The following is a 9,918-nucleotide window of genomic DNA, read 5'->3' as shown; positions in this document are numbered from 1 at the left end:
AATAGCATGTTTGTTAGTATCTCATCGCTTAAAAGCTGCATTACATAACACTTGTGTTCTTGATATATTCTATTGGCCTCTGAAATGTGCACTCTTTACATGGTAACTAATTACATAATTAAGTCCTCAGTAATGCAAATTAATGACCTAATATGCAATTACTAGTGTAGCTTGTAATTGCACACTTATTGCTATTGTAATTGATATTAACATGCAAAAATGGACCCTGGTCACATTATAAAGGTCATGTGTGCCAATGTAAAAATCCTTTCCTCTATATATGCGTAAATAAACACTACAGGGCTTAGCTTATATATATATGTGTGTGTGTGTGTGTGTGTGTGCATATTTACAAAACATATCTATTTCAAATGAGTTATTTATTTATTTTATTTTTAACTTTCTAGCCATCAAAACAAAAACATTTAATTAAATCTAATTAAATGAAATAAAAATTCAGTTTCTATCAAAATAAAATAAAATAAAATAAAATTTAAACATTTTCAACATTAATAATCATCGGAAGTGCTTTCTGAGCTTCTGAAGGATCACATGTCACTGAAGACTGAAGAACTGATACTGAAAATCCATCTTTGCGTCACAGGAATAAATTAAATTTTTAAATATATTCAAATAGAAAACAGTTATTTTAAATGACAAAAATATTTCACAGTATTACTATTTTTATTGTATTTTTGATCGAATAAACGCAGCCTCTGGGAGCATAAGAGATCTGATCCACTAAAATGGGAGCATACTAAGGAAGCATGGCAGCAGCCGATCTCAAAAAAGCTTCTGATTTAGACCAAATTAAAAACAAATGTAATATTTATTTAACAATTTAAACATTTATGGTGAAATTAAGATGCAAAAAAAGAACAGTCAACATATTTTAGACAAATAATAGGAAAAGTAAAAGGGGAAATGTTTTATAAACCCAAATTGGTCTCAGTATAGAGCTGGTAGACCAAAGCCTCACTATCATTAAACTAGCTCTCCTCTGAGCTCAAACGGCAGGTCTGTGTCTCTTCTGCGTCTGTACACCATAGAATCATAAACTCCTCCTGGTACGTCCACATCAGCTTTACCGTATACCCTTCCCTGTGGAGACAAGTGGAATAAACGACAACTATAAACAGAAGCGAAACGGTGAACTGACAGATTCTGTCATATATAAACTATTGCACCACTGTTCTGCAATACCATAAATCTGCAATCATAATGGAGCTTGTGTATATGTATCCCTTGCATAGGTGCATCTTTCGAAATATAACCAACTGGTTGTTGGTTCTCACCCACCTCATAGTAGGTGGATACTGGTGCTCGTGGATGAAATTGGGCAGCAGGGGGCAACAGTGAGAAGCCCTGCAGGTCCTCATATGTCCCCCAGCCTCTCACCTCCTCATAGTCATGAGTGAGAGGGTTTGTGCCGTGTCTGCCATCTGGAGGGAAGGAAACACAGCACATGCATACTTCAACGTGTACCTTCAAACTAATCCATAAACAACTGTCACCGGAGGGGTTTGCTCAAATATTGAATACTCACTTTGCCTAAAAACAAAAGAGCTTTTAAAAACAGAAATTCGATGTGATCAAAAATGCCTCTCCTCACACAATCAGTAAATAACTAAAAAAAATTATGTGTGCTAAGACAAGGATCACTATTAGGCCCAATCCCAATTCTACCCCTTAGCCCTTCCCCTGTCCGTGTCTCGATTCTCTTTTGGTTGCAGGTGTAAGGGTAAGGGTAAGGGTAAGGGCCAGATAGCCCTTCAAACGAAGATTTTTCGGGACCACACTTCAAACGAAGGGGTATGAATTATCTCGGCAACATGGCTGCTACAGCGAACAAAAAGACACATAAATGTAAGCTTTTTTGGCATAAATAAAGATTTTAACGAAAAGTAATAATTTGTTTTATGTTACATTCAATTGTGAGTTCATATTAACAGTCATGTTACTCAAAAAATTTTTTGCAAAAAATCGCTAGTATTTGCTAACGTCATATCATTACAGACTGCATGATAGTGACACAGCATATGTCTGATCAGGGCGATAACTGCTGTAGACATTGATGGGGGCTAATCCCCCCAATAATTAGAAATCGCTAACCATTTTCTCAAATATTGCCTATTCGAGAGAGAGAAAGAGAGAAAGAAATGGAAGTTGCGTGTATTCCAGTCTGTGCGTTTATCTTTTTAGAGTGAGTTTACTTAAAAACAGCGATTGTATCCTCTCGTCGCTGGAAAATATAATGTACCGATTCAGTATTTAAACTGTATTTAATAAAAGTCATGGGGCAGCGTTGACAAGTTTATTTTCTCCTGGATGCGTGATTTCCGATATGTGTGTGTATCATTAATACAGAACGATAATTAAAGGCTCTAATGCACACCAGCACACCAGTATATGTGTGTATTGTAAGAGCTAGACGACGAATGATGACGTGTGACGTCATGGTAGTGGTGTCCCAATCCTTAGAGGAATATTTTCTCCCCTACCCCTTGACACTCTGTTTCAAGGGATAAGGGGAAGGGGTAGGCGAAGCGGTATAACATAGAATCGGGATTTTGCCTTACTCCCACTCATCATCAGGTTTGTTCATATCACTACTTTGACTAAGTATAAAAAAAATGGATGTCGCATGGATTAATTATTTGTTTAAAAGCTTCCAATGAAAGACGGACCTGAACCTTACAGTCTTACACTCAAAAAACCCTAGAGACGCTTTAGCGATGGGCCACAAATACTAACTTTTTTTGCTAGATGGGCAGAAAATTATTTAGGAAAGGGATCAGAACTTGAAAGAGGCAAGATTTAAACCTAGAAAAAATTAAGTGTATAAGAACATTAGATTTAGTCTCACCATGATCCGCAGGCCCTTCAGGGTGAGGAAACAGAGCAGGGCTGTAGCCCTCGGTTGGGTAGTAATAATGAGAACTCTCCTGCTATTGAGGAAAAAGGACATCTTCAGTAGTGATACAACATTTTTGTGAATTCAGGTGTGATCTTTTTCAGTACAAGACAGGAAAAATGTATTTTTATCTGTTTTGTTTTTTTAAATCATGGGAAAGCTTGAACAGACTGCGTGAGTTTCCAGTGATATACCCTTCCATAGCTCTCATAGACGCTGCTGTCAGGCTCGGAGCTGCTGTCAATGAGGAGCGTTCGCTGGGCCGTGGCGTTGATAAGCTCTCTGCTCGCATAGCGGGTTGAGCCGCTCACCGTGGACCTGAAGAAACACAGAAACATCACATTCACAACACACCGCACCTGCAAGTTAGAAAACATGACAAGAAAGAAGAACTTCTGCAAGCAGGGAGCAGTCAATAAATACAGATGCTCAGAAAATCTATTGAAATTATCTAAAATATATACATATATAATAACACTAATGCATCACCCACTATGCATGTTATATAATATTATATATATACTGTATTTAAAGTGAAAAGTGAAAGTGACGTGACATTCAGCCAAGTATGGTGACCCATACTCAGAATTTGTGCTCTGCATTTAACCCATCCGAAGTGCACACACACAGAGCAGTGAACACACACACACACTGTGAACACACACCCAGAGCAGTGGGCAGCCATTTATGCTACGGCGCCCGGGGAGCAGTTGGGGGTTCGATGCCTTGCTCAAGGACACCTCAGTCGTGGTATTGAAGGTGGAGAGAGAACTGTACATGCACTCCCCCCACCCACAATTCCTGCCGGCCCGGGACTCGAACTCACCTTTCGATTGGGAGTCCGACTCTCTAACCATTAGGCCATGACTTCCCTATATAAATAATTATATATACTCAACTAAATTATATTTTATATTCATATTTGTTTTTGATTTAATATTATTAATGACATTTTTAAATAACTTAAAATATATTATTATATATTATATAATGTAGTGTATGACTCACTATTGCATATTAGATTTTATGCCTTAACACATCACTATTTTATGTCTTAATGTTTACACACGTCAGTAAATTAATAATACACACATTTAATAAATGAATGAATCTAACTATCTTGTTGAATATTCTGGGTCTTTTTACAGAAGTGAAATGCTCTGCCTATGCCATTTTAAGTTAAATGAATAATAATAATAATAATAATAATAATAATAATAATTGCATGGACACTTTAGACTTCTCATTTTAAATATCCCATTAAAACTCCAAGACTTTTGTCTATTCTGCTTTTTTTTTGGCTGGTGAAATGAACACTTCTCTGGAGGCTATTTATGGAGATGCAAGCTAAGCAGCATTTCTATATGCCATCTTGAGGGCTTCTATGGCTACTGGAAGCTGAAGGCTTCATCCAGACAGGCAGAAGTTGTTCAGGATGCCTTTCAGCTCGCTAAGGCTCACATCACCATTACTACAAATCTCTATAACCAAGTATTAAACTTTACGGCAGTAAATAACCATCTAGCAAACCTAGCATCACTGCAACAAGTTTTGCACTCACATTTTTATCAGCAACCTTATTTTTTCAGGGTTTAGCCACATCAGGGGCTGGCATACCTGCAACAGAGCTTTGATTCAGAGCGCTAACGTGACTCACCTCTCCTCCTCGCTTTTAGTCTCCTGTGAAATGCTCCTGGTGTCCTCTGAGTGGCGTGTTACAGGGCAGAGGTCACATGACGGAGAGCATGACGGAAATAAAATGAAAGCCAGGATGTCAGACAGACAGAACACAAGATTGTTTGCGTATGAAACATTCATCATGCCATTCCAATTATTGGTTTCTCCTTACAAATTGTGTTGTGACAGTAGCTTTAATAAACTGATAAAAAGGGTCGTTCAAATTGAAAGCGAGAGGAGAGGACGACAGGTTCGTGAATAAAGAGGAAAAGAAAGAAAAAAGGGAGCGAGAGATGAGAGGGGAGAGACAAGACACCTGACAGTTTGAAGGAATGGCCGAGGCGAAAAAAAGACAGATGGGGTGAGTGACAGAGAAAATGACAGAGGACGAAAGCGAAAGGGGTGAGATAAGGGAAGAGACGAAGTGACAGCTGCTGGGGAAAGAAGAGATGGCGGGATGATGCAGATGGCTGAGGAGGTAGCGAGCGAGATAAGAGAAAAAGAGAGATGGATTTAAAAGTGAGAAATCATATTAGGATTCATGATAGACCCATGAGTCGACCAGTTTAAGACACGCTGTCTACAGCACAAAGTAAAAATGTCGACAAGCTGAGGAGTTACGCTGTCAATTACCTTTCAGGCTCCGCCCTCTTTTCCATTTGGTGAATAGAAAGCAGCTCAGAGGGTTTAAGAACAACAGAAGACCGCCCACAACCAAGATCACCACCACATAGACAGGAAGACCGCGACCTGTTGAGAAACAAGAATTGAGATTTAAATCCACGTAATGTGTCTTGGACCAAAAAAATTTATTTGGACACTAATAGACTTGTAAAAGTTGTAAAAGAGAGAAAATTAGGATACATTTTGGGTTTGGTCTTTTTCCTCATGTAACTTCTATAGAATAAATTATCTCCAGGTGTTTATTTATTTAGTTTCATGGCTAACTGACTGGGAGTGTGGCATTTATTTTTATATAATAAAATTTAATATTTAAATTATAATAAAAAAGTTGTAATTAAAACAACAATAAAAATCCTACTATTACTTGTATTTATTATTATTATTATTATTATTATTATTATTAACAACAATAATAATACAATTATTATTATTATTATATTTAAATACACAAACATTAACTAATAATAATAATAATAACAACTTTAAAAAGTTTCCACAAAGCTTTTCCTCATTTATTTTGTTTAGTGTTGAATGAGGTAATGAAAGCCAGTTTTTTAAAATAATAATACTTATTTAAAAATTAATATTTAATCAATTATTATTATCAAAACCCTTTTTCACAGTACTTCTCATTTGTCTAACATTGAATAGGGTAAATAAAGCCAATGATATTAATTCAATTTTTTATATATATATTTATATAATTTGTTAATATATTAATATATAATATATTAATGTGTCTTGGGTTGAATTTGCACAACTATGCATCACCGTCTTGTCGGATTTGCTATACCATATGTCACATTTTTGTAGAAGAGCGTGTGTGATTGGTAGAGATTTCACACGCTCGAGTCATGCCTCACCGTGTGAAAATACCTCCAACACCACAAGAACTAGTTTATTCACTCAGACGAAAGACACTGATGAATCTCTCCCAGAAAACAAACTGCCTCACACAGTGTATCATTCCCAAATCAAACTGATGACATAGGAACTATCCAAGGAAATTTAAAACCCTAATGAATCTTTTCTACACAAACCCAATCAAAATGCAAAGCAGTATCGGACCTTCCTCGAATTTGCTGCAAGCTAATGTCAGTTTATTTTGTATCCCGACTCAAGGGTCAATAACTGCCACGGTGTCCCATTAAACAGCACCAAAGAGTTGAGGATTATAGCCTGAGCAAACCTGCAGCGGGGAAAACATTGAGCTCCAAGGCTTTATGAACGCACAGGAAACGGCATGGTAAAGGCCACGGAAACTGAAGTATGAGCTGAGAAATTGATCTGAATTCTGGGGTGTCAGGCCTTTTCTACATTTGATAAATAGCAGCTGCAGTAAGCTGGAGGAAGAAATGCAGCACCTGCAAGAGCCGAGTCCTGGTCTGCTGAGGAGACCCTGTCGTCTGCTTCCTCCGCATCTTAGAGACAGAGAGAGAGAGAGAGAGAGAGAGAGAGAGAGTGAAGGTAAATCACTTAATGCAGAGGTTACATATAGTGCAGTCACCTTGTTCTGCTCTGACCATGAGTCTAAGATCAGAAATTGCAAAACTGAAATTGATTTATGCATTTTCTATGCATTTAAAACTTATTCAAGAAAAAAAAAACACTTTGCATCAACACTAGTACTATGTATATCTGAGTCCATTAGAGTGGACAGCAAATACAGAGTAGAAAGGAAAATAATGAATTCCACTGAAAGCACAGAAGTACCAGTGTGTAAAATCAAACATTATGGACCCATTGTGATGTGTAAAGACTTTAGTCGGAGTAAATGGCATATTAAATTTGACACAAACGAAAACAAGGCACTTGAATGGACTCTACTTACACGTCCCTGTTTTCATTTGCATTAAATTACATATGGCTTCTGCTCGACTGAAGGGAGTTGAAATAAGGTGACTGCGGAATACAGAGCATGTACCTACAGTACACAATCACCTCATGCTTTTTAATGGTCTAGTTATTGTCGAATGCTGCTCAAGCAAAACCATATATGCTGTATGTGTTCAAATGGAGATTTATGGTTTTATTGGAGTTTTAGAAAGGACTGTACAAACTGAACTGTTCTGCTAGTTGTTATTCATCCTTAAAGAGAAATTTCAGATAGAAATGCTTTTGAAATGTCCACGCAATTACATGCAATTACAAAATTATTTTTTTATACACTATAATATACAATATACATTTATTACATAAGAATACATTAATTTGATCAAAAGTGACAGTGAATGCATCATTTTACAAAACGCTTCTTTTTCAAATAAATGCTGTTGTTTTGAATGTTCCATTCATCAAAGCATCCTGAAAAAATGCAGCACAAAAACGATTCAGCAGCAAAAATGTTTTCAAAATGTATAATAATAAGAAATGTTTTCAAATCATAATATTAGAATGAATTCTGAAGGATCATGTGACACTGAAGACATCACATGAATAAATTACATTTTAAAATATATGCAAATAGAAAATAGTATATAATAATTTTAAATTGTAATACTATTACATTATTTTACTGTACTTTTAATCAAATAAATGAAGAGACTTCTTTCAGAATCATTAAAAAGTCTTTCCCACACCTTACTTTTGAATGGTAGCGTAAATGATGGCAAACATGGTTCTCATGTACCATGACAAATACATTCAGTCATGTTTGACTGCCTAAATGCAAATAAGATATTTTAAGTTAACAAATGTAGTTTCATAACAAGGTTCGGGATGAGCACGTCAGATACTTAGCCTAATTAGCACAGGTGCAGCCACTCAAGATAATCAACCTTAGGGTATAAATACAGCTGACTTAGCCTACCTGTCTCCATTGACGGTTTATCAGCATCCCCCCTCCACCCCATCTCCTCCACTAGAGTTCATTTTACACTTTTATATACAGGGGGGTGGATGTGGATACTCTAGGTTCGGGCCATTCCCGAGCTCGGAGCCCTTCCCCGGACAGCACGCCAAATATGCATTGTAATACTTCAGCTAATTATATGTAAGTGTGAACTTGTGAAAAAACTATAAATGAATTTTGATGTTGTATGAATTCTATGTTGCTGTTTTGGACCTTGACAGCCACCGGTCACTGTATGGGTTTTTTGTATGGAAAAGAGCAGCTTGAACATTCTTTAAAATATCTCCTTTTGTGCTTCTTCTTATGACATGATAAGACAGTGAGCACAATATGGCAGAATTTCCCTTCAAATCGCTGATAATTGTTAAATAAGTAAGGTTTGTTAGTTCTGCTAACAATGAGCTAAATTGTGTTTTCCGTACTTCCGTCAGCTGTCTGTGCTCATGACTAATTTATTTTACAAATCAAATGCTATGACATTACAATTGCTGAGTTCATTATGTTTGCCGAGGGAATGTAGCTTATCATCATTTATCATACATGACATGGTTTTGTTTTCTGTCTCTCTCCCTCTATCGCTCGGTTTTTCTCCCTCTCGCTCACCAACCCGGAAAGATACAGACTGAAATATGCATTCAGAAAACACACTGTGGCACTGATTGGGGTAGACGTTCAGCCATTCGGCTGACATGAGGCTCAGCCGTGATCTTTGCATTACAAATGAGATGTGATTGGTCGGATTGATGAATGGCTCATCAAATCAGTGGAAAGTAAAGCCGGTATCTGAACCTACCAGAAAAACCACCATGGTGGGAACCCAAATGACAAATAATTGAGTTTATGTGTTGGTAAGCTTTATTACACAGGCTGAGCTAAATGTACCGGCAGTGGTGACGCTCAGGATTTTGTTGTTGTCTGCATAGCTGCTCTCTCCCATTGTATTGATAGCGTTGACTGAAAGGTTGTATGTAGCGGAAGGGTTAAGGCCTGTGACTGTATACACAGTAGCTGTTGGAGGAAACACGTCCACATACATGAAACTGGCTGATCCCGCCCACCGGTACCTGTCAATCAAACAGATGCTAATGTTTATATACTGTTTGTATACATTTCTAAATTAAACTTATTTTTTCCTTTAATTCTTTGTTCATGATACGTTCTTACATGCCACTTGGCCTTTATAAAGTTCAGTCTGAAAGTCTGAGATTTAATAGAAATGCTTCTGTTTTTCCAATTTAATAAGTTTTTGTATTACCAAATGTATTATCACATAAAATTCTGAATGAAAAGTTGAATTAAAAATGGAAAGAAATTCAAAATGTAATATACTTAAAGCTTCTTTAATTTCAATTGATGTCTTTTTATTTTTTTATATTTATTTTAATCCATTTTTATATCACACTTTTATTCACTTTTATACAATGGGGTCCAAACACTAATGAAACTGTTTTTATTTTTGTACTTTTTTCAGCTCATACTTTTGTACAGAGTATACTATTATTAAATATTTTTCACAAAGTAATTTGCATTAAAAGTTTAATTTAATATAAACAGGAATTTAATAATTTATTATATTTGGTTTGTCAGGCTTTTGCTTTAATGAAAGTAAAACTAGAGCTGCATGAACTCCACAAGTTTATATAAAATAAAACAAGATGACTATGTGATCAGCATGATTTAATCTAATTAATAAATAAAAATCTTAAAATTAATAAGAAATATTTAGAATTTTGCATCAATGTGTTCACCTTGAGTGCAGAATTTCAAATATATCTTATTATTTTTACATAAT

The 9,918-nt window shown here is 36.1% G+C and overlaps 1 protein-coding gene across 1 annotated transcript in view; it reads right to left on the bottom strand.

The window, feature by feature from the left end:
- Window positions 1-716: 716 nt before the first annotated feature.
- nphs1 (NPHS1 adhesion molecule, nephrin) overlaps window positions 717-9,918 on the bottom strand; it is a 58,560-nt gene continuing 49,358 nt past the window's right edge. Inside the window, exons 21-28 of the mRNA XM_059533553.1 lie at window positions 9,009-9,190; window positions 6,640-6,696; window positions 5,225-5,341; window positions 4,572-4,617; window positions 3,109-3,232; window positions 2,867-2,948; window positions 1,300-1,442; window positions 717-1,101 (exon numbers count right to left, since the gene is read on the bottom strand). Of these exons, the coding sequence (XP_059389536.1) occupies window positions 985-1,101; window positions 1,300-1,442; window positions 2,867-2,948; window positions 3,109-3,232; window positions 4,572-4,617; window positions 5,225-5,341; window positions 6,640-6,696; window positions 9,009-9,190 (868 nt within the window). The 3' untranslated portion in view covers window positions 717-984. The remainder of the gene's footprint in view (window positions 1,102-1,299; window positions 1,443-2,866; window positions 2,949-3,108; window positions 3,233-4,571; window positions 4,618-5,224; window positions 5,342-6,639; window positions 6,697-9,008; window positions 9,191-9,918) is intronic.

Source organism: Carassius carassius, chromosome 41, assembly GCF_963082965.1.
Source record: "Carassius carassius chromosome 41, fCarCar2.1, whole genome shotgun sequence".
Taxonomy (NCBI): domain Eukaryota; kingdom Metazoa; phylum Chordata; class Actinopteri; order Cypriniformes; family Cyprinidae; genus Carassius; species Carassius carassius.
Note: the sequence above shows the minus strand (reverse complement) of the source record. Positions and strands in the feature narration are given on the sequence as shown.